General features: G+C 37.4%; 1 protein-coding gene across 5 annotated transcripts in view; it reads right to left on the bottom strand.

Annotated features, from left to right (window-relative positions):
* The window catches only part of WDPCP (WD repeat containing planar cell polarity effector), a 257,997-nt gene that overhangs the window by 4,975 nt on the left and 227,084 nt on the right, over positions 1 to 25,938 (bottom strand). For 2 of the 5 annotated variants that reach the window (XM_079792175.1, XM_079792180.1), the window contains 3 exons: positions 24,036 to 24,198; positions 8,331 to 8,410; positions 3,785 to 4,293 (listed from right to left, as the gene is read on the bottom strand). In XM_079792175.1, the coding sequence (XP_079648301.1) occupies positions 4,199 to 4,293; positions 8,331 to 8,410; positions 24,036 to 24,198 (338 nt within the window). In that variant the 3' untranslated portion in view covers positions 3,785 to 4,198. Of the gene's footprint in view, positions 1 to 3,784; positions 4,294 to 5,116; positions 6,673 to 8,070; positions 8,411 to 24,035; positions 24,199 to 25,938 lie in introns of those variants that run through there. The other 3 variants (XM_079792177.1, XM_079792178.1, XM_079792176.1) reach the window with 3 other exon arrangements.

The raw sequence follows: 25,938 nt of genomic DNA on the forward strand, positions 1-25,938 counted from the left end.
ACATTTCTCTTAAAAGTTATTCCTCAAGTTATATCTTGAAAGTTCTTTTTCCTGAGAAGCCTTTCAGAAAGACATTAAATTATAGTATTTCAAATAGTTGTACCTCAAAAAAACCCCACAAAAAACAAGTGTGGCTGGCAAGTAAGGGAAACATATGTATGCAAGTGCTTGTGGATCCTGATATACAGAAGAAAAAAAAAAAACCACACCTGGAGAATGAGGTAACAAAAAGAATGAGTAATTTAATATTGCCTGGGGCTTTTGTGTGCGTGCTGGCTATAGCTTTCAATTTTAAAATAAAAAATTATATAAGCACTGGTATTTAAAAAAATATATAAGATCCAACTCATAGTTATAAGCTACTATACCAAAATATATTTTTTTACACCACTATAACAGTCATTGAGAAATGTGGACTTAGCTTTTGGTCTTGTTCAGTAACTGGCAGAGATCCTAGGTAAATTATTTTCCTAATAACTGGATGTAACTGTCGCTTGAGGGCCAGACTTTGCATACCCGGGAAGTATCATCTGTTTCAGCCATATTCTTGATATTCTGTAGTGTCTTCCTTCTATCCAGGCCTTAATACCTCTCTTACGTTAGGAATTACATTTAAAAAAGGTTAGCGCATCGTCCTGATATGCAAAGGTTGCAGGTTCGATCCTTGGTCAGGGAACATACAAGAATCAACCAATGAATGCATAAATAAGTGGAACAATAAATTGATGTCTGTCTCTGTCTCTCTCTTCTCCTCCTCCTCCTTTTCCATCCCTCTCTCTAAAATCAATGAAAAAAAAATAAGATTAAGAAAAATTAAAATAAAATCCGTCCTATTTTTAAAGAGACTTCAGAGTATTTCCAGGTTTCCATGAAAGTCTGTTTCATGCTATAACATTGACCGATAGTCTATGTATTTTATAGCAATTTTTGATGATCAATGAAATAATGTATTTTGTATACTCAGTTAATTAATAATTATTAACAATAAAGTATATTCATTAAATTTTGGGAAACAGGAAGATACAAAATTTACCCATAGTCCCACTAGTCATATGAAAACTATGGTTTCATGTGTATTTGCTTCTAGTTTCTTTTTTTCCACGTATATGTTTTGTTTGTTTTTAAAACAGTAGAAATCATATTGTATTTACAGTTCTCTGTATTTTTGGTTTGGGTTTTTTGGCTTCACTTTATTCTTCAATGCTCCCACACAGTCTTTGTTTTTAATGGCTAAATGTTATTTCATTAAATACTATAGTGCTCCTTAATCATTCCTTTTATTTTTGTTAAACTTAAACTGTTTCCATTTTCTTCTTTTTTGTAAATAATACTATGAAAAACACTTAGGCATGAAGTGCTTTCTTTGTTTGGGAGTATTTCCTTGCTGTAGAGCTTTAGCAGTAGAATTAAAGGATCAAAATTTATGAAATTTTAGGCCCCTGGATAAACAGTATAGAAGTGGTAGTTTTGGTTTGTTTCTTCCCTAGTTTGGGAGGAGGTGATTTTGTTTGGTAATAGGAAGTTGTAGTTTCAACAGAGACTGATCTTCATTTGATTAAGTTCTGAAACTGTGCTCACCCTTGACTGAAAGGCAACATGTTAATTCATGCAATAACTTAATACAACAAAAGGGTTTTCCCCAGTCCCTCATTTGAGCTCTACATATAGTTAAGTGTATTTTCTGAGCCGCACCCTGTTGCTGTTACCTAATGTTAGGCAATACCAGGTCACCTTTCTTTTTAAATGTATACAAACTTTCGTAAGCAAACTCTGCAGACAAGTTAAGGTTTGCTTTGCTACAAACTGGATTTTGACCTGTTGTTCGTTTAATACAGATATCTTTTATTAAAAAAAACATGTAGAAATTGGCAAAAGACCTGAATAGATACTTCTCCAAAGAGGACATACATATGGCCAATAGACATATGAAAAGGTGCTCAACGTCATTAATCATCAGAGAGATGCAAATTAAAGGCACAATGAGATATCACCTCACACCTGTCAGAATGGATGTTATCAAGATATCAATAAACAAGTGTTGGCGAGGATGTGGAGGAAAGGGAACCCTCATGCACTGTTGGTGGGAATGCAGACTGGTGCAGCCACTATGGAAAGCAGTATACTAGTAGAATTACCTCAAAAAATTAAAAAACGGAACTGCCTTATAACCCAGTGCTTCCACTTCTGGAATCCATCCAAAAACCCGAAGCACTAATTTGAACGACTATATGCACCCCTGTGTTCATCGCAGCATTATTGACAATAGCCAAGATGTGGAGCAGCCCAAATGCCCATCAGCAGATGAGTGGATAAAAATGGTGGTACATTTACACAATGGAACACTACTTGGCCATAAAGAAAGAAGGAAATCTTACCCTTTGAAATAGCCTGGATAGGCCTGAAGAACATTATGCTTAATGAAATAAGCCCATCCGAGAACAAGTACCATATTATTTCACTTGTATGTGGAATGAACCAGATAAACTAACAAAATAGAAACAGACTCAGAGAACAGACTGACAGTTGTCAGAGGGGAGGGGGTTGAGGGCTGGTAAAAAAAAAAAAAAGTGAAGGGATTAAGCAAAAAAGAGCTATGTGAATAGGATTTGTCTTTTTTTTTTTTTTTTTTTCAAAACCCTATTTGAGGACATGTTTAGTTGGTTTTTCAGTTTTCTAACACAGCATTCTTGAGTGTAAGTCAAGTGCAAGAAATGTTTCTATTTAGATGAATTTACTATTTGCATGTTTTTAAAAATTAAGTTAGTAAGAACAATAATAATGTTTTGGAATTTATAAAATGCTTTCACATTACCTAATTTGACATAATCCTATGATATTATTAAATATAATTATTCCCATTTTACAGATAAGGAAGTAGGTATACAAAATGTGTGGCAATGAGGAAGAAGGGGCAAAAGCTGGAACTGAGACAGTTTGCCTACAAATCCTGCATTCTTTCTATTATACCGTTATGCCTCTCAAAGTACTCCCATTGCCCTTTTTTTGTCTCTGCCTCCCCAAATTCAGAGCTAAAATTCAGTTTCAATATTGACCATCAATATAGATGTATCCATAAAGAAGATTGAAACAATGATATTGATGATTATTAGTATTATTAGTAGAAGTGAATTTAAGTTTACATACACAATTCTCTATACTTTGGTATAAGTTTGAAATTATCCAGAATTAAGTTTAAAAAATGTATTAGTTCCATACAATTAACAGAGTCCTACCAAATACATGGTCACAATAGTTTCGTGAAAATCCTGTGGTGTATGTGAAATTATCTCTATTTTGCAGATGAGGAAGTTGAGGCTAAGAGAGATGCAATTTTTCCGAAGTTATAATGCTAGTAGTTGTGGAACTATCATTCAAACTCAAGTTTCATAGTGAATCAGTCACTATAATCCACTATGAGTTTTTAATAAAATGGTGAGGCTTTCTCTGACTTATACCTAAGCTTTCTGAAATTGGTCTAACAGGTCACTGATATCGTCTCTCAAAACGAACTTCAATGTAATGTCAGTGGCATAATATGGAGAGGGACCTCACACGCATTGCTTATTAATATTACACATAAATGTGATAAAAATGACAAGGATAACTTGTCATTATTACAAACCTTTCATTTTTAAACTTAATCCTGGATAATTTCAAACTTATACCAAAGTATAGAGAATGGTGTATGTAAACTGCTATATTACTCATCACCCACTTTCATCAATTATCAACTCATGTGACTTAAATTCACTTACACACACACCCTTTCTCCTCATGGGTTATTTTGAGGCAAATTTCAGACATATAATTTCATTTGTACCTATTCCATGTACACAATTTTATGTTTCAGAAATAAATATTTTAGTAATCACAACTTTGAAATACTGAAAAGCTGAGTAGTTTTCTAGAAAGATGTTTCCACTTAATGTATACCAGTAGGCAGTTTCCTGAGTTCAAAACAATTACATACAGCCCTAGTTGGTTTGGCTCAGTGGATAGAGCGTTGGCCTGCAGACTGGAGGGTCCTGGGTTCGATTCCGGTCAAGGGCACATGCCTGGGTTACGGGCTTGATCCCCAGTAGGGGGCATGCAGGAGGCAGCCAATCAATGATTATCTCTCATCATTGATGTTTCTATCTCTCTCCCCCTCTCCCTTCCTCTCTGAAATGAATAAAAATATATTAAAAAACAACAACAATTACAGTATGCTTTTCTCTTGGAATTTAATTCTTATAAGAAACAGTGATAGAAAGTGTTTTACCTGTCCTATGCAGTCTTCTCTTATTTCTCCTTCTAAAGTAAAAGATCACAACATTAATTATCTTAAAATATATTAAAGGACCTTAACAAAAATTTTTAACAGAATCTTTTAACATCCTCACTAAACAGAGAAATATTTAAAACAATTATAATGTAAACACATTAAAATACTAAAAACTCAGAGAAAGCAATTACCAAACTTCAAAATAGTAATAAAGTAACAATTATTCTCCTATATACATGTTATGGCCAGTATCTACACTGGAATCAAATGAACAGCTACGCCTATATTGTGCCTTTTCTCATTAAAACGGTGCCTTAAAACTTGCATAGCAAGTAAGTTTCATCTACGTGCCGATTCTGGTTGATTAGTGGTGGTTATCCAGGGAACTGTGGAACTGTGTTGAGAAGTTTTATGAGGATTTATTATTATTTTGCTTAATGGAAAAGAATACTGTATTTGATTAATGGGATCTGCTCTCAAAGCAGTGATATACCTGCTGACCCTGGCTTAGTACATCCAAATGATGCTTTTAAAAGAGGCATCCTTACTTAAATTTATGTCATTAGGCTAAGAGGAAAGAACTGTAACTACGGCCTCAATCTAATGTCTCACTATTGATGGATATCGGGCAGACATCAATGTACATATTCTCATTCTTGAAACCAGTAACTGCTGGTATTTATGTCCCAGTACAGTACTCAGTGAATGCATGCATGTACCACCCATTTGGCACTATGCTTATGTTAACTTGTAAGTTTTCTAAAGCTCATCAGCAGCATTTTACTCCTCCTTGTAGTCCTAGCACCAAGAAGTGCCTTGATGATGATTACATTTCTGTAATAGTGTGTGTCTTCTCTAAGTTGTCTAGCTGTGTTCTCTCTTAACTGACTAGCTTCTTTACATGATTTTTCTGAATTCTTTGTCAAGCAGTTCATGGATCCCTTTCTTTAGGGTCGCTTACTAGAACTTTATTAATTTCCTTGGATAATGTTATATTTGCCTGCATTTTTGTGATGCTTATAGTCTTGCATTGGTGTCTGTGAATTTGAAGGAGCAGGAGCCTCTTCTGTTCTTTACAGACTATTTTTGTCAGGTAAAGACCTACTCCTGCCGGGCAACCAGACAGACAGGCTTGCCTCCGGGGTGGCAGCTGAGCAGGGCCAGGCCAGGCCATAGGCTGCTTCCAGTTTCAGTCACGTCCCTGGTGGGCTGGCCTGTTACTTGTGCCGGGGTATCTCGTGCCAGGTCCCCAGGTGATTGGGGCTACTTCTGGGTCCATGTTGGCAGGCTTATTACTTGGGGCACAGACCAGCATGTCTCTCCCCAGGTCCCTCGATGAGACTGCCTCGGAGATGGAGCAATTGGAGCTGGTCAGAGGGCTGCAGACAGTGGGCCTGTTATTGGGGTCATACACGATGTGGTTCCTGCCAGCTCCATGGGGCTGGCGCCATGATCCCAGGGGGGTAGAGCTGCTCCCGGGTCTGCAGTCAGGTCTGTGTTCAGCAGGCCTGCTACCGGGGTGTGGGTGCGCCTTGGCAATGTGTTTTTCCTTGGTCTTGGGCTCCACTGCAACTTCCTACTTGGATTTTGAGAGCTTGTTTGGAGGTTCTAGCAGGGGAGTGCAGCTACTCGTATACCCTTGACCGAAGACCGGTCCTCTCCTCTGGGCGGAAGGTCGTCCTCTTCGACCGCGCGCGCAGCTTCGGGAGGGACGCGCATGGATCGGTGAGGGAGGAGGGGGACACCCGCCTAGCCAGCCAGATCAGCCGAATCAACCCCGGCGATCAATGGGGTGACAGATGTCGCAGCCAGATCGCCCTCACATCCCCTACTTGGATTTTGAAGCTCTTGGAGTGGCCCTTTTGTTCATGGATGTTTGCCAGTTTAGTGTTTCTGTGGGGGAATGAGAGGGTCTCATATTCTGTTATGTTGCTAGTAACCATCAACTTTCAATTTCAACTTTAGTGCTGGCCTTGTTGAATACAATTAACTCTACACTTTTCTTAAAATTCAAGGGAAAACAAACTTAGAGGGAAAATACCATTATTTTTTTCTACTGAGAATCCCATATCTTTAAACCATTAATACAAAAAAAATCACTTTAAATTATTTATTCAAGGTCCCATCCTTTATGGGATCAGTCCATTGAAATTGTGACTTCATAGGTGAAAACAGCTGAAGAGTTGGAGTGACGGTATTTTGAGTCAGAGATGGGACCATATATTAAACAGGCGTTGTGACATACAGTTAGTAGACCTGTTTGTGTGTGTGTGTTGGGGGTGCGGGGGAGAGAAATGTTCGTACTGCTCCATGCTTGTCATTATGCAGTACTGCTTTAAAAATCTTCTTTCTCTGCTATCCACTTCCCTCAGATGCTGAAGTTGCTCTCATGCATGTCCTCCCCTGGCCTATCCAGAAGAAAGGGAGAGGCATGTGAAGGAAGGAAGTCACAGAGGTATTACCATCACATGCCTCTCTTGCCCTTCACTGCGACTTCCTTTCTTCTAGATTTTGCATTCCAGCATCTCAAAGATTTAGTTCAGCAGAACTGGCCCATTATCAGAGGGAAAGGTAAGGAAATGAGTAGGCCAAGCTTAGAGTCATCTTTAGGGGACAGTGAAAACTTTCAAATAGTAACTAACTTTGTCCCTTCACAGCCAGTCATCTGTGTGTTATTTGTGCTTCCATTTTCATAGTATCTCACGCAATTTCTTTTGCATGCTGAAATTGTACTTTGTAGGCCACCAACTCAGCTTGACTGGAGGTGATTACTTTGTTACTTTTTCACTTTTTATTTGGTACCAGTTTTAGGGAGTATATTACATGACTGCCTTATGTTATAACTAGAGGCCTGGTGCACGAAATTCGTGCACTCGGGGGGGTGTCCCTCAGCTTGGATTGCGAGAGGGCGCAGGCCACACCAAGGGACCCCACTGGTGCACGATTGGGGCCAGGGAGGGACGTGGGAGGTTGGCCAGGGCATGTCCAGCCCATTGCGCTCAGTCTAGATCGGCCGGACCCCAGGAGCAAGCTAACTTGCTGGCTGGAGCATCTGCCCCCTGGTGGTCAGTGCACATCATAGTGAGCGGTTGAGCACCCTTAGCATATAATTAGCATATTACAGTTTGGTTGAATGGCTGACCGGACAACCAGACACTTAGCATATTAGGCTTTTATTATATAGGACTAGTGGCCCGGTGCATGAAATTTGTGCACTGGGGGGGGGTTGTCCCTCGGCCTGGCCTGCACCCTCTCCAATCTGGGACCCCTTGGGGGATGTCCAACTGCCAGTTTAGGCCCAATCCAACCGGCAGTCGGACATCCCTCTCACAATCCGGGACTGCTGGCTCCTAACCACTTACCTGCCTGCCTGCCTGATCACCCCTAACCACTCTGCCTGCTGGCCTGATCAACCCTAATTGCCCCCCCTTTCCGGCCTGATCACCCCTAACTGCCCCTCCCCCCCCCCCGCTGTCCTGCTCGCCCCCAACTGCCCTCCCCTGTCAGACTGATTGCCCCCAACTGCCCCTTCTGCCGGCCTGCTCACCCCCAACTGCCCTCCCCTGCTGGCCTGATCACCCCTAACCACCTCTGCCTTGGCCCCACCACCATGGCTTTGTCCAGAAGGTCTCCCGGTCTAATTAGCATATTACCCTTCTATTAGTATAGATACTATGTACATTTCTTTCCTATAGAATTGGGCAAAAATGACGCCACTTTTCTCAGTGACCTTCAGAGCCTGGTTTCTCAGTGTAATCTCCAGGCCAGCAGCATATACATCACTTGAGAGCTTGTAGAAATTCAGAATTATGGGCTCCCCCCAGACCTAGTGAATGAGAATTAATATCGTAATAAGATCCTCACATTTATTTGTATGTTCACTAAAATTAAATTTTTGTTATAAGCAGGTATTTTGCATTATACCAACCAAGTCCCATCTTATAGCAAACCAACTAGAAATGTCCACGGCTTTCTTATTTTTACTCATTTACTGAAAGCACATGCCAGGTATAATTCCGTTTTTCTGTTATAATTTGAATGCTTTGGGTACTGTGGATACCATTACCTTTCTTAAAACAGGCCTTATCCATCAAAGCTTCAGCACAGGCGTCTTTTTCAAGTTCATTCCTTCTGTCAAATACTTGTCTGTTGTATAAAGTTTTTTTTTTTAATTGGGTAAAGGGTAAAAAAGAAAATTATATAGTTAAATATGTTACAGATTTTTAAATATTAAATATTTTCAAACTTCAGAAGTTTAAAAAATGTAATTAAAAATTTCCTTGGAACATTTCAACAATGTAATAATTTAAGTACCATAATATTAAAAACATTGAAAATTGATTTTAATTTTCCCACCACTGAGTATTTTATAGGACATTTTGAAGAGTATTAAATCCAACTTTAATATACATATAAAATATTTTATGCATAATTTTCAAGAATGTCATATAATTTGAATCACACATTACAATGTTTGTGACTAGCTTCTGTCACTCAGTATAATGCCCTTATATTCATCCAAGATGTTACATGTATCAATTGTTTGTTACTTTTTATTGCTGAGTAGTACTTTATTGTATATGGATGTACCAGTTTGTTTATTCACCTATTGAAGGATATTTATTTTCCCAGGTTTTGGCAATTATGAGTAAAATGGCTATAAACATTCATGTACAGGTTTTTATGTGACATGAATATTTGCTCTACAGAAATTAAAACTCAAGAATAGCATTGTTGAATTAGATGATACCTTATGTTTAACTTTGTAGGAAACTGCTCAATTCTTTCCTACCATGGCTGTACCATGCTATGTTCTCACCAGCAATGTATGAGAGTCCCAGTTGCACGGTGCTTGGTATTGTCGGTATGTTTTTATTGTAGACATTTTAATAGGTACGCAGGGGTATCTCATTATGGTTTTAATTTTGCATTTCCCTCATGGCTAATGATGTTGCATATTTTTTCATGTGCTTATTTGCCATCCATATATCTCCTTATTAAAGTGTCTGTTCAAATTCTTTTGCCCATTTTAATTGTGGTGTATTTTTGTTTGTTTGTTTTTTGTCTTATTGTTGAGTTTTCAGAGTACTGTATACATTCTGGACACAAATACTTTATCTGTTATGTGATTTGCAGATATTTTTCCTAGCATGTAGCTTGTCTTTTCATGCTCTTAACAGTGTCCTTTGAAGAGCAAAAGTTGGTGAAATCCACCTTACCAGTTTTGTTTTATCCTCAGCCAAGGATATGTTTATTGATTTTAGAGAGAGAGGAAGAAAGGGAGGAGAGGAGAGAGAGAGAGACAAATGTTGGCAGTTGTCTCCCATATGTGTCCCGACTGGGGACGGACTCATAACCTAGATATGTGCCTTGATTCATATCCCTCAGCCCTTTGGTGTACCAGATGAGGCTCCAACCAATTGAGCCACCTGGCCAGGGCCATTTTACCAGTTTTTTAAATGGTGTCAAATCTAAGAATTCTTTGACTACTTCCAGATCATGAAGATTGCTTCCTATGTTTTTTTTTTCCCCTAAAAGTTTTACATTTTATATGTCTATCTATGATCCATTTGAGTTAAATTCTTGGATAGGGTGTTAGGTTCTTGCCATACAGATTTTGAACATGTTTTGTTAGATTTGTTATCTCAGTATTTCCTTTGTTTTGGAGCTATTGCAAAATTGAAAACTTTCATTTTCAATTGTTCTTTACTAGTATATAAAAATATAGTTGACATTTGTATGTTGGCTGTATATCCTGTGACCTTACAAACTTACTTATTAGTTGTATGTGTTTTTTTTGTAGCTTCCATGCGATTTTCATATTGAAAATAGACAATCATATTGCCTGCAAATAGGGATGGTTTTAACTTTTCTTAACCAAGCTGTATATTTTTTCTTTCTTTGCTTGACTCATTGCACTGGCTAAGACTTTCAGCACAAGATTGGTGAGAGTGGACAGCTTTGTTGTGTGCCCAGCCATGTTCCCAATATTAGGGGAAAACAGTCTTTCTCTACCAAGTATGTTGTTAGCTGTAGTATGTTTTATCCTTTTTTTTTTTTTTTTTTTTGTAGCTGTTCTGTAGATTGAGGAAGCTCCCTGTTATTCCTTGTTTTCTGAAAAAAATTTTTTTTAAATTATGAATAGGTATTCAATTTGGTCAAGTGTTCTTTTGTACACTAGTTGATTTAACCAACTAAATTTCTTTATATTGTCAGTATAGTAGTGAATTTCATTGATTGATTTTTGAATACTGAATGAACCTTACAGAGAAACCCCAATTATTCACAGTGTATTTTTCTTTTGATATATTAATGAATTTGTCTCTGGGAAGGGACATGCAATGCTTGGTGTACCGTGAAGCACAGGTAACAGACCAATAGGTTGGTCTATAAAGAAAACGTATTACAAGGTTGTGTCAGGGCTTTTCAGGCCCCATTTAGAGAATTTTCCTGCAGATCTGCCATATCCGCAGAATGCAGTTCAGCAACCCTGTCCTGCTCTGTTTTCAGTTGTACTTGAAATAGCAAAACCAAAGCCTATTATTTAGTTACTAGAGGCCCGATGAACAAATTTCGTGCAGGAGTAGGCCTTCCTTCCCCTGGCTGCTGGCACCGGCTTCCCTCTGGCACCCGGGACCTGGGCTTCCCTCGCAGCCCCGGCTTTGTCCGGAAGGTCATCTGGAAGGACGGCCAGTCTAATTAACATATTATGCTTTTATTATTATAGGTAATTTTTTGTCTGTATGGCACCATCTTTCTTTGGTTATTTTTTGCTTTCCATAGTTGCCTCCATGAAGACAACTATGTTTAATTTTTTAACTTTTTTTAACTTTTTAACTTCTTAAGTTTAAGTTTTTAACTTTTTTTCCACCTTTCTTTCTTGACAGAAAGGTATGGGAACCTAGATTTAAAGATAACTGCAGGAGCCCTGGCTGTGAGGCTCAGTTGATTGAGCGTTGTCCTGTGCACCGAAGGGTCGCTGGTTCAATTCCTGGTCAGGGCACATACCCAGACTGTGGCTTCGATCCCCCAGTTAGGATCTATATTGCACCAACTGATTGATGTTTCACTCTCACATCATGTTTCTCTCTCTCTCCCTCTCCTTTCTTCTTTCTCTAAAATCAGTAAACACACACACACACACACACACACACACACACACACACACACACAAAACCCAAAAAACACACACCTTAATTCTTAAAAAAAACACACACAAAAAAACTGCAGGAGATCATATCTGAGAATATGCTTTGGGGGGAAAAAAAGCTCCTTGAAGTGCATCTTTTAAAAATGGAATTGAAAGTCATAGTAAATAATGACAATCTGACTAAAAATAAAAGGTAAAAACATAGATAAGCTTATTTTATTTTATATAAAAATGTAAGTTATAATTTCAATTCAGGAATGCTTAGAAAACATGAAGAGTAACTCAGTTTGATTAGGCGGGTGAGAAGAGGTGCTAGTGCAAAAAAGAACAGCTGACCAGACTGTGTAAGAGCATGACATACTATATGGCATCTTTGACTTTGACAACGTTGATACATGATCATAAGAGGGACATTTTTTTTCAATAAGTATTTAAGGATTTTATTTTTTAAGGCTTCTATTAATACTTTACTAATAAACTAATTTTCTCTTATAATTCTTTTAATTTTATTATCCTTGTGGTTTTTGAATGAGATCTACACATTTATCCATTTTATTGACTTCATGAGACAGTCTTTTTTTTTTTTTTTATGTTTGTATTGATTTTAGAGAGAAAGGGAGAGGGAAAGAGAGATAGAAACACTGATTGGCTGGGGACTACTGGGGATGTAACCCACAGCCCAGGCAAGTGCCCTGACGGGGAATTGAACCAGTGACCTCCTGGTGCATGGGCTGATGCTCAACCACTGGGCACACCAGCTGGGCCATGAAACAAGTTTTTTGTTTTGTGCAAAATTTTCAGTTGTTTTGAAATCTGTCTGCATTATATGTTGGTTGTTTACATAGCTGACAAGCAGTGAAAGCACTGATGAATTAACAATTAAGAGAAATGCTAGTCTTCACTGGGGAGTATAGACTAAGTTTACAAGTAGTTCTTTTTTTTTTAAATCTTTATTGTTGAAAGTATTACAGATGTCCCCTTCTTTTCCCCCATTGATACCTTCTAGCCTGCACCTGCCCCACCCCAGGCCTTCACCACACAATTGTCTGTGTCCATGGGTTATGCATATATACATATAAGTTCTTTGATTAATCTCTTCTCATCCACCCAACCACCCACCCCTGCCTTCCCTCTGAGATTCACCATTCACTTAGCATAATACTCTCCAGGTAAAATATTTCACATTATGAGGACTTTAACCACAGTTTTAGATAATAAATAAGGATGTTTTATTGCTGAAATTTTATGATATTTTCAATGCAAAGTTATGAAGTTTGAATGCTCTGAGTTTTGTGGAAGAAAAATACCATGTAAATAGTACATATCACATGAATTCCACTAACAAAGGATAAAGGTTTCAAAATATATAATATTAACAAGGCTTTGTATATGAAATTATACTTTCATGTTTTTCATTTGGCTTAGTTAATAAAAAGAGTACATTCCAGACCCAAACACTGCCACTTAGAATATATAAATTTTGGAGTTTTGGATTTTCTAGTTGTAGTACTGGAGAACTTCCATGTCATGGGAGAGCTATGAATCTGTAAAGCAGCTCAATTCCTCAGAGCTTTTCTTGAGACACATTAAAGCAACAGCAAAATGTAACTTCTCTTCACAATAGGATTTACTTAGTGGGCCAGAAAACAAAAATAAGAAAATTCATAGGAGACCAGATTAGGCTGAGAGGAAATGGAAATCTTCTTTTTGTTTTTCAGCTCCCATTTTCTTTCTCACATTATCTTGATCAGCTTTCTGAAACATAGCTAGAAGTTCAGTGAAAACCTGTAAACATCTCTAGGCTGTCAAATTGCTGATACCCTTTAATTTTTGGTTTAAAAGCGCTTAAGATGGTCTATCTTCTTTGGAAGTATGTTTAAGATTGGCTAGTTTTTAGTTAAATACTGAGGCTTAGAAAAAGATGTCTCTACTTAGTTTCTAGTTTTATAGGCAGCAAACATAACACACCTACGTGGGAATAATATGAATTTAACCAGTTCTGGAAATCCTCCGTACCTTCCACATTTATTTCAGTTTAAGATGCAGAACTGAACTTCCTAGACATATGCGATACGTTTTCCTTTTATGCCAGGTTAACAAGAGTTACAGGGCTGAGAGGAATAAACAAGGTCCACTGAGGCTGAGCCGAATGAGATGGCAGACTGTCAGGTTTTCTGTTGGCAGAAGCAGTTGTATTGAGACAGTCTTCATGAATTATAGTCTGTAAATTTTTTTTTCTGGTAAATTGCTAGGCATTCTGTTGACAACATTTTTATGTAAATACTGAAAAATTTCATCCATTATATTTATAGGTACACATCAGGATTCTAAATAGAAGGATATTTTTATTCTAAGTTAAAGGAAAGTGGCTTCGATATGAATCAAATAATATTAATCCAAAATTAAATAACTTTTAGCAGTTAAGTATTTTTACTTTAGTCCTAGGATCAATGCTGTTTTCACACTGAATGGTGGTTTCTTTTTCCTTCTAAAGTGATTTTTGAGTTGTGTAATCTTTTTATTTATTTACTTATTTATTTTTATTTATATTTTTATTGATTTCAGAGAGGAAGGGAGAGGGAAAGATAGAAACATCAATGATGAGAGAGAATCATTGATCAGCTGCCTCCTGCACGCCTCCTACTGGGGATGGAGCCCGCAACCCGGGCATGTGCCCTTGACTGGAATCGAACCCGGGATCCTTCAGTCCGCAGGCCGACTATCCCCTGAGCCAAACCAGCTAGGGCTCTGTAATCTTTTTAAATGACTAGGTCAAAAATATGAAAAACAACCATTTAAATAGTGGTTGTCTTAGCCACATAGAAAATATGAAAACAAAAAATTTGAGTAATAATATTAGTGACAGAAAGTATTAAAGTCTTAGTTAATTCACATAATGGTGATTTTAAAAAAGAAATCCTACTTTATTTATACCCTAGGTGTTGTAATTGCTTTAAATTTGGAAGTGCCTGATTCTTTTATATATCTAAAATGTCTACATACTAAGTATCAGCTATATATTCTTTTTAAAAATTTATTGATTAAGGTATTACTTATGTGTCCTTATCCCCCCTTGCCCCTCCCCCCTCCCCCCACTCATGCCCTTACCCCCCTCACCCCCCCACCTCCCCACCCCCGTTGTCTGTGTCCATTGGTTATGCTTATATGCATGCATACAAGTCCTTTGGTTGATCTCTCCTCCTTACCCCCACCCTCCCCTACCTTCCCTCTGAAGTTTGACGGTCTGATCGATGCTTCTTTGTCTCTGAATCTGTTTTTGTTCATCAGTTTGTTGTTCATTATATTCCACAAATGAGTGAGATCATGTGATATTTATCTTTGACTGGCTTATTTCACTTAGCCTAATGGTCTCCAGTTCCATCCATGCTGTTGCAAATGGAATACTATGTTGCTGTAACAAGGAAGGAACTCGGCTATATATTCTTATATCCTATATATTCTTATAACATAAAAATTTACTTATTAAATAAATGTTTATGAAGCTTCTGTTACATACTTGGCACTTTTCTAAGTCCTGGAGGTCACAGTAGTGAATAATAAAAATGCAAACATTTCTACCCTCATTTGGTTTATATTCTGGAAAGTTAGTTTATAAACTTAAGTGCAGTACAATCTATTCAAAACCAGTTTTCAGTTGTTTTCTGCATTGTATTTAGTTTAAATGAATATAGTTTACTATATTATGGGCTACCCAGAAATTAAAATTTCACTTTGTGACTTGTAAGCATATGAAGAATGTCATTGGGAAGGATTTAAAATTAAGAGAACATTTTATAGAGTAGGCTGATATTTTATGGTTCATTCATTCATTTATGGATGGAATATTTATTTGTTGAATGCTCACTGTGGTTGGTACTGGGTTGGATGATGTGGATATAAAAGTGAGCAAAAGCAGACACACCCTTAACTAAATTAACTTATGTATTGAAAATAGCTGCTTTTGTGCTACAACAGAGTTGAGTAATTGCATAAGGCTCACAAGCCCAAAATATTTACTCTAGATATTTGGGAAAGTTTCTCAACCTCCACTCTGCTCATTAGTTTCTCCTTTTATCTTTATTATTTCCTTCCTTTTGACTAACTTTGGTTTAGTTTCTTGTTATTTTTTAGAATTACTGAATTAGAATTAGTTAATTTATTTTATTTTTTCTGATAAAGGTATTCAGTGTTATCACTTTTACTCTGATCATTACTTTAAATATGCCCCATAGATCTTATATATAGTTTTTATTATAATTATTTTTTAGAAGTTTCATGTTATAGTTTCCTCATTCACCCAAGAGTTGTTTACTAGAAGGTTTTAAAACTTCTAGGAAGAAGGTCATTTTGTTTCTTGTTAAACATTTCTACTTGTACTGCTTTGTGATCAGAGAGTTTGAAATAGTTCCTTCTTAAGAAACTTAGCGCTATCTTTGTGACACCTGACATATGATCACTTTTGGTGAGTATTACACAGGTTTTTGAGAAGAAAATTTATTTGCCATCATCAGAATCGTCTCTAATAAAATGGTAATATGCAAATTAACCATCACTCCACTACATAAGCCACGCCCACCAGCCAAGCCACGCCCACCAGCCAATCAGGGCGAGTATGCAAATTGACCCCAATCCAAGATGGCTACAGCCACAGAGATCAAGGTTTCCCAGGTAACAGAGGAAGCCAAGCTTTCCATAGCCGTTGCAGGCCTAAGCCTCCACTCAAGCTACAAAGTTTCAATTATAGAAGGTAAACAAATTCAAACAAATGGCAGCAGAATGGAGCTTGAGAGAGCAGGCCAGGGTTGCTGGCGGCAACAGGGGAAGCAAAGCTTTCCGCACACCCTGGCCGGGCCCACCCGCTTAAGGCTACAAAGTTTCAATTGTAGAAGGTGTATTAACTGCCACAGAAATGGCTGCCGGAGCCCCAGGCTTGGCTCCACTCCAGGCTACAAAGTTTCAATTGTAGAAGGAAAATAAATTCCAGATACCAGGGCCTCTGCTTGGGTTGCCAAGGGGCGTGGCCAGCCTGCAAACCACCACAGGCCCCTCGCTCAGGCCGCCCCACACCCCAAGGGAACCCCCACCCTTATCTGTGATACCCTTCAGGGCAAACCAGCTGGCCCCCACCCGTGCACCAGGCCTCTATCCTATCTAATAAAAGAGTACTATGCAGATTGATCATCACTGCAACACACAATATAGCTGCCCCCATGTGGTCAAAGATCCTGCCCCCATGTGGACACAAGATGGCCACCACAAGATGGCTAGCAGGAGAGGGCAGTTGGGAGGCACCTGGCCTGCAAGGGAGGGCAGTTGTGAGGGACCAGGCCTGCAAGGGAGGGCAGTTGAGAGGGACCAGGTTTGCAAGAGAGGGCAGTTGGAGGTGATCAACCCTGCAGGAGAGGGCAGTTAGGGGTGACCAGGCTGGCAGAGGAGGGAAGTTGGGGGCAAACAGGCTGTCAGGGGAGCAGTTAAGCATCAACCAGGCTGGCAGCAGAGTGGTTAGGGGGTGATCAGGCTGGCAGGCAGAAGTGGTTAGGGGCAATCAGGAAGGCAGGCAGGCAAGCAGTTGGGAGCCAGCAGTCCTGGATTGTGAGAGGGATGTCCGACTGACCGTTTAGGCCCCACCAGGATCGGGCCTAAATGGGCAGTTGGACATCCCTCCAGGAGTCCCAGATTAGAGAGGGTACAGGCTGGGCTGAGGGACAACTCCCCATCGTGCACGAATTTCGTGCACCGGGCTTCTAGTCTATAATAAGAATAATGAGTTAAAGTCTCCTATTATTAGTGTGTATCTGTCTTCTTGCATTTCCTGTAGGTTTTCCTTCATAGAGGTGGTTTCTGTGTTATTTGGTGCATACATATTTGTAAATATTATATTTTAGTTATGAAACTTGGATGGCCACATATTTAATGCTTTGGAACTTGAATTCTATTCTCTCTGCAACCAAGATTTCCATTGTTGGTTTCTAATTTTCATTTGTCTGGAATATCTTTTTCCCATCTCTTTATTTTTAGAATCAATTAATTTTAGATGTATCTCTTATATACAGTACATAGCTGGATCTTGGTTTGTGAGCAAATTAAAAATATTTTAATAAATGCAAGTTCATTTATTCTCATTGATATGACTGATATTCTTTTAAAAAACCTTTTTATTGATTTCAGAGAGTGGAAGGGGGGAGAGAGAGAGATAGAAACATCAATGCGAGAGAGAATCATTGATTGGCTGCCTCCTGCATGCCCCCTACTGGGGATTGAGCCCAACACCCAGGCACATGCCCTGATGGGGAATAGAACAGTGACCTCCTGGTTCATGGGTCAATGCTCAACCACTGAGATATACCAGACAGGCGTATGACTGAAATTCTTGGTCCCAAGTCTGTCTGAATATTTATAATTATGTGAATTTGGTTATATTTGCTTGTTTCTTTATGAAGTGTGTATGTGTTTCCTTTGCTCTTTTTTATTTTTAGAAGTGGTATTTAGGAAGGTTTGTAGTTTTATTTTAGTGGTTACCTTTGTCCTAAGTCTCGTTTCTAATGCTCTTTTCTTAACTTTTTATTAGGTGATTTGTTTATTGGCATTTTTAACTCCCACCTGCATACAATAATTGGTGAGCATATTCTGCTTTTCTCTTTCACTCTCTGTACTCCTCCCATTTTTAAGCTGTATCATTTGTACTTAAACACAACATACAGTATCTGTACACGAGTCTTTCATACTGATTTACTGTTTATATGTATTGAAACGTTTATAATCAGTCCTTTGCTGTTTTTTTTCTGAGTCATCATGGTTGGGTGAAACTCTTCCTCTAGTACATTCCTCAAGAAGGTTTAGGAAAAATGTTTTCCTTTAGCCTTGGTACTCGGAGCTGGTTCACACTTTCTTGGAGTTTTTAAAAATTGCAGCTCCACTTTTGAAAAGGTTAATGCCAGTTTAATTCTTCTGCTTTTGTAAGTTACTTGATCTTTTACCAGGAGGCCATGAAGATGTTTAAAATTAATCAGTGGAATCTAAGAACTTTGTTAGGTTATGTCTTAGAACCAATTATTCTAATACTAGAGGCCCGGTGCACGAATTTGTGCACCAGTGGGGTCCCTCGGCCTGGCCTGCGGGATCAGGCTGAGACCGGCTCTCTGACAACTCCTGAGGGGTCCTGGATTCTGAAAGGGTGCAGGCCAGGCCAAGGGACCCCACCGGTGCAGGATTGGGGCCGGGGAGGGACCGCGGGAGGGCTCTAGGGCATGTCCAGCCCATCTCGCTCAGTCCTGATCGGCCAGACCCCAGCAGCAAGCTAACCTACTGGTCAGAGCATCTGCCCCCTGGTGGTCAGTGCACATCATAGCAAGCTGTTGAGCGGTCTTAGCATATCATTAGCATATTACGCTTTGATTGGTTGAACGGATGACTGGACACTTAGCATATTTTTTTATTATATAGGATAATTATTCTCAGGTACCTGTATAATCTTTCTTTTTCCTTTTTTAACGGTTACAAAATAGCATTTTTATTTCTTAATCACATTAATTGAGATGACATTGGTTACTAAAATTATATAGGTTTCAAGTGTAGAATTCTACGATACATCATATGTATATTGCATTGTGTGCCTATCACCCCAAATCAGGTCTTCTTCCATCACCATATATTTGCCCCCCTTATCTCTAACACCCCAACCCCCCTTCCCTCTAGTAACCACCATACTGTTATTTGTGTCTATGAATTTTTGTTTTTCTTGTTTGTTCATTTGTTGCTTTGTTTTATATCCCACATGAGTGAAATAATACGGTTCTTAACCTTTTGCACTCGGATGTCGAGTGTGACTTGACACGGTTAGCATCGGTAGCAGCTCGTATGTCGAATTGTATTGAATGTATCAATAATTTGAAATATAAAAAATCCAAATAAATAAGTTTGTATGAAAAGAAACTCCAGTTTTTTATTCTACTGCCGCGCTTTGTAAAATCTGGGGTATTTAAAAAATTAAATCCCGAGTACAATAAAGGAATCGAGAAAAAAGCAAGCGAGTGCAAAGGGTTAACTTTTCCTGTCTGACTTACTTCGCTTAGCATGATATTTTCAAGATCATCCATGTTGTCACAAATGGCAGTATGTAGATCAAATATGTTTTTTAAAAAAATGTATTTCAGAAACATTTTCCAGGATTGTAGTTTTAAATATTCTGTTCCATTGTTTCATTTTTCTTCTTCAAAGAATCAAATAATTCAAATCCCGTTGCTTCTTTGCCTTATCTCCCATTCTATTACAGCAGGCCCTTGAATAACATTGATTAGTTCAACATTGTTTTGTAATGAGAGAAAAACTGATTCATGAGTGGGGCCACTGTTTGTATGGAGTTTGCACTTTCTCCTTATGTCTGGGTGGGTTTTTTTCTGGGTACTCTGGTTTCCTCCCACATCCCAGATAATGTGCACGTAAGGTAACTGACATGTCTAAATTGTCCCAGTATGAGTGAGTGTGAGTGAGTGTGTGAGTGTGCTCTGCGAGGGAAGGGTGTCCTGTCCAGGCGGGTTCCTGCCTTTCACCCTGAGCTGCCAGGATAGGCTTTAGTCACCTGCGACCCTGAACTAGAATCAGTAGGTTGGAAAACAATTATCTTACTTGTTTTAGTTAATCTTTCATAAATGTATGTTTAACTCACATTTATTTAAGTGTTTAATATTAGAAGTGTTTGGGTCTTTATTTAGAAATTTGGTGATGTTTTTGTGCTCAGAAACATGCTATAGGAACTTAACTCTTTTTTATGTCAGTCTATGGTAAAACTGGTTTTATTATATGTTTTTTCACTTAAAAGTGGCAGTTTCCAAGAACCTATTATTGATATTAAGTGAGGACTTACTGTACTTTCTCCCTGACATTTTTTTTTACTTCTCTCTTTATCTCCTTTTCATTCACTTGTTTTCTGCATTTCCAGTGCCTTTTATTAAATTTTATTTTGACTTTATTCTCATTTGGATGCCTTGTAATTTATTTTTCATTTCTGAGGTAATATTGTCTTCTTCTTCCTTTTCTTTCTTGAGTTCAATGAACTTCCTCCATTGCTTCCTCCCTCCCACCATCCACATCCTTCTCCTCCTCTTAGTTTTTTGTCTTCTAAGTCAGAGGCATTTCCATGTACCCAGTTGCTTGTTATATTTAATTTTGCTTCCAGTGTTGTTGCAGTATTTTCCTACTTCATGGTGGTGGTTTTTTTGGGGTGGGGGTAGAATTTTCCTCAATTGATATGTGTAGGTTTTCATTTTCTGTTACTTTGTAGTAACTTTGTATGGAACTATTCATCTTTCTACTGTTTATTTATTTATTTTTATTTATTGTCTAAACGATTACATATGTCTCCTTTTTCCCTGATTGACCCCCCCCCTCAGCCATTCCCACCTCGGGCATGCCCCCACAGCCCCAGTGTCTGTGTCCATTGGTTATGCTAATATGCATGCATACAAGCCCTTTGGTTGTTCTCTAACCCCCCACCTTCCCTGCCATTTGTCTCTGGATCTAATCTTGTTCATCAAATTATGTTGATCATTATATCCCACATATGAGTGAGATCATGTGATATTTATCTTTCTCCGACTGGATTTTTGTGGTATTATGATGTATTTTGTGAGACTCTGGTTCAGTACAGCCTTCCATAGAGCAAAGTCTAGGCTCTTGTTGGTGTAAGGACATAAATAAATGGAACAGAATGGCAGATCCAGAAATAAGCCGTTCCACTTATGGCCAATTGATTTTTTGACAAAGATGCCACAGCAATTCAGTGGGGGAAATGAGTTTTTCAATAAATGGTACTGGGAAAATTGGATTTCCATGAACAAAATAATGAACTTAGATGCTTATATCACATTACACACAAAAATGAACTCAAAATAGACTCAAACTACTAAAACTTCTAGGAGAAAACAAGAGACAAATTTTGTGTCTTTAGGTTAGAAAAAGAATATTTATATATAACACAAAAAGCACAATCAATGAAAGAAAAAATAGCTAAATTGGGCTTTGACAAAATAAAATTTTGCATGTCAAAAGGCATTGTTAGAAATAAAAGGGCAAGCCACAGACTTGGAGAAATTATTTATAAATTGTATATCTGATAAAGGACTTATGTTCAGAATATATAAGGATCTCTTATAATTGAATAAGAAGAAGACAACTCAATAAAAAATGGACAAAAGTTTTGAATAAATACTTCACCAAAGAAGATATACTAAAGGCTAATCATCACATAAAAATGCTCAACATCATTAGTCATTCGGGAAATACAATTAAAATCATAATGAGATACCACTCTACACCAACTAGAATGGTTATAAAAGACTGACAATATCAAGCATCAGTGAGGATGTAAAGAAACTGGAGCCCTCATACATTGTTGGTGGGTATGTAAAATGATACAATCACTTTGGAAAAACAATTGGGCAGTTTCTTAAAACTAACAATATAAACTTACAATATAACCCAGCATTTTCTCTCTTAGACATCTGCCCAAGGGAAACAAAACATAAAACTATACACTTATATGTGAATATTTATAGCAACATTATTCATAGTAGCCAAAACCTGGAAATAATTCAAATATCAATCAGCTGATTAGTGGGTATACAAAATGTGTTATTATACCAATGCAATATCATACTACTCAGCAATTAAAAAGGAATAAACTACATGATGTGACATGTATAAACCTCCAAAATATAATGCTAAGTGAAAGAAGCCTGACATACACACATACAAAATTGTGGACTCCATTTATATAAAATTTCCAGATTGTATAATTTTTCATTTATATAAAATTTCTCTAAGACAGAAAGCATACCAATGATTGTCTTGGCTGGAGACGGGAGTGGGAATTGACTAGAAATTGGCACAAGGGAACTACGTATATGGGGTGATGGAAATGTTCTAAAACCACACTGTGGTAGTAGTTGCAAATTTTATAAATTTACCATTCATCACTGAATTGTATAATTAAAATGGGTGAATTTTATGGCATATGTAAATTATATCTCAGTAAAATTGTTTTTATTAAAAAGTAAATTGAGGAAGGATTTCCAGGTAGCTGAAGATATTAATAGTGGCTGCCTTCCTTTTCATCTCCCAATACTTCCTCTATAAACAGTACAAAACAGAATATATAAACAGTACAAAACAGAATAAAGGGAGAAATGAAACTTCATGAAAACCACACTTCTGTCATGACTTGAAGATAGGCTGTCAAAAATTCAAAATAATTGTAAATAGAATGGAAAAAACACCAAAACCCAGTGTCTGATCTCTCATTGGCCTGTGGACTGAAGGGTCCTGGTTTCTATTCCATTCAAGGGCACATGCCTGGGTTGCAGGCTCGATCCCCAGTAGGGGGGTGTGCAGGAGGCAGCCAATCAATGATTCTCTCTCATCATTGATGTTTCTATCTCTCCCTTTCCCTTCCTCTCTGAAATCAATATTAATATATATATTAATGTATATATTAATATATAATATATATATTTCTATATATATATAAAGAAAAAAGTTTGTTACTTTTACTGATGGTGAGTTTGCTATTTTTATTGACAATGCTGCTGGATTGAGTTTTTCCAGTCTTAAGCTCCAAGTCAAGTCAGCTATTGGTTTTCACGAAGCCTGTCATCCTTTACAAAAACTATAAGGTTTTGAACTAGCTTCGGGTGGTGGTAGGATGGGCGCAATCTCCTAGAACATCACAGATTGCCATATATCATGTATTTCATATGATATAGATCCCATATAGATATCTATCACATATGATATATATGAAAAATGTGGTCTCTTCATAATTATTGCATAGAGTTGGGATCTTTAAGGGCAGCTGTATAAATTACAGACCAAGCTACAATTCCTGCCCACTTCCTGCTTTGTAAATAAAGTTTTACTGTAACAGCCAATCTCATTTATATATATATATATATATATATATATATATATATATATATATATATATATATATATATTTTTGTGGCTGTTACAAGTAGTTGTGAGAGTTTGTATGGCCTACAAACATAATATATTGCCTTTTACACAAAAAGTTTGCTGACCTTTGCTTCAGAGTATGGTCATCATCATCATATTATTATTTTCATTATAAGTAACACTATTACTTTATCTAGTGTTTTTAATTTCACATTTATCCTTATGTTTATTTTCTTAATAACCTAATGTGGCAAGCTGAATAGATATTAAATTATCATCAGATTTCAAAAACTAATGGCTAGCTTGCATAAGTATAACATACAAATTATAATTTACATTAAGTATTCAAAATTAATATCTTAATCTAATCTAACAGTCCTAAAATTTAACAACAGAATACAAACAATTCAATACATTAATTTTATTTTGGCCTTAAATAACATTAATTCTAACAGTATCTTTTCTAAGAACATTCACTTTTGTGTCCATCTTGCCTGCTCTTGCATGACCAAAATACTGCAAAGTCTTAGATGTGAGAAAATGTACATTTTTCCCTTTGACATTCTGAAATTTCATTTCTTAACTCTCAGTTTGCATTTAAACAGGGAATGTTTAAATTGTTTAATATTAAATACTTTATGCAGCAATTTTCTTAGTTCAACGTATTTTTACCTGCTAGAAGAGACATTCAGTGTTCTTTGTTGATTAATATGTCTGTGGATTGAACAAAAGGGAGAGAGTTTTTCTGGAAATGTGTCTTCTCCTTGACGTGTTAAAGATAGGCCAACAAATGCTTCATTTAGCATATCCCCTCTGTCTAAAGGTCCCAGGAGTTCTGTTAAAAAATGATAAGACATGAGTCAAATACAGATACAGTTGCTGCTAACTCCCTTATGAGTATGATTACAGGAAAGCTTTTATATGCCCCAATGAAACGTAAAAAAAAAAAAAAAATTAAAAAAAAATTGGCAATTTACTGTGTAGTGCACAGTGGAAAACCTATAGTCACACCCCCTATTACTTTTGTCATTCTGATATTTAGTTCAACCAGGGGTTTCTGATAATTAAATAATGAATGTTTTTTGAATTCACATTTAAAAAATTCATTTCTAACTTGACTATTCATAGTGTATCTTTTGTTCTGAGGTGGGTCTCTTGTGGACAGCATATATATGGGGTTGTTTTCTTATCCATTCAGCTACCCTATATCTTTTGATTGGAGCATATAATTTGTTCACATTTAAAGTGATTACTGATAGGTACATATTTATTACCATTTTATTCTTTATACCTATCCCCTCAATTTGTTTTCCTTTTAAGGCCCTTTAACATTTCTTGCAATATTGGTTTGGTGGTAATGAACTTCTTTAGCTCATTTCTGTCTGGGAAGCTCTTTATTTTGCCTTCAATTTTAAATATAGCCTTGCTATGAGTAAGTAGTCTTGGTTGTAGGTTCTTGCTTTTCATCACTTTGACTATTTCATGCCAATTCCTTCTGGCCTGAAATGTTTCTATTGAGAAGTCACCTGACAGTCTTATGGGAAGTCCTTTGTAGATAACTATCAGTTTCTTGCTGCTCTTAAGATTCTCTCTTTACCTTTAACCTTTGCAATTTTAATTATGATGTGTCTTGGTGTGGGCCTCTTTGGGTTCATCTTTTTTGGGACTCCCTGTGTTTCTTGGACTTACGTGACTTTTTCCCTTAACTAGGTTAGGAAAATTTTCAGTCATTGTTTCCTCAAGTAGGTTCTCAATCCCTAACCCTCATTTACATATTTCAGAGGCACAAATGGAAGTCCAAACAACCTAGATGCACACTTATGGGTGCTACTTTCCGTTGTCATATACTCATGTGTTAGACCCAAAGAGGATATTTTTTCACTACAATGATTGTGAAAAGTGAAACAAGCGCCCAGCTGGTGTGGCTCAGCAGTTGAGCATCGACCCAGGAACCAAAAGGTCATGGGTTTGATTCCCGGTCAGCACACATGCCTGGGTTGTGGGCTTAATCCCCAGTAGGGATTGTGCAGGAGGCGGCCAATTGATGATTTTTCTCTCTCATCATTGATGTTTCTATCTCTCTGTCCCTCTCCCTTCCTCTCTCTTAAAAAAAATATTAATAAAAACGTTTTTAAAAAGTGAAGCAAGCATCCTTTTTTGTGTGAATCTGTTAGAAGTGGGTTGGCTTGCATTCATATTTGCAATTATGAAATCCATCCTACATAATGAAGGATTAATGTCGAAATTTTTCCCATGCAAATGTAAGTACTTTCTCATATGTGTGTATATGTATGTATATATACAGGATGTCCCCAAAAATGTATATACACTTTGAATAATTATTAGTTCCAATGGTTTAAATCTGAAAAGAAAGAAACATCAATTGAACTATTAGCCGTTAAGTGTGTATACATGTTTTGGGACACTCTATATATCTGTAAGTTTCTTCTTGCCTTTCCATTGTTAGTGCATAAATCAATGGCATAATATAGCCCAACACTACATCATAGACAATAAATAACCGAGTGAACTGGCTTGGTGCCATCACTGAATAATGTGGTACTAACACTTAAGT

This window comes from Cnephaeus nilssonii, assembly GCF_951640355.1.
Source record: "Cnephaeus nilssonii genome assembly, chromosome: 15".
Classification (NCBI taxonomy): domain Eukaryota; kingdom Metazoa; phylum Chordata; class Mammalia; order Chiroptera; family Vespertilionidae; genus Cnephaeus; species Cnephaeus nilssonii.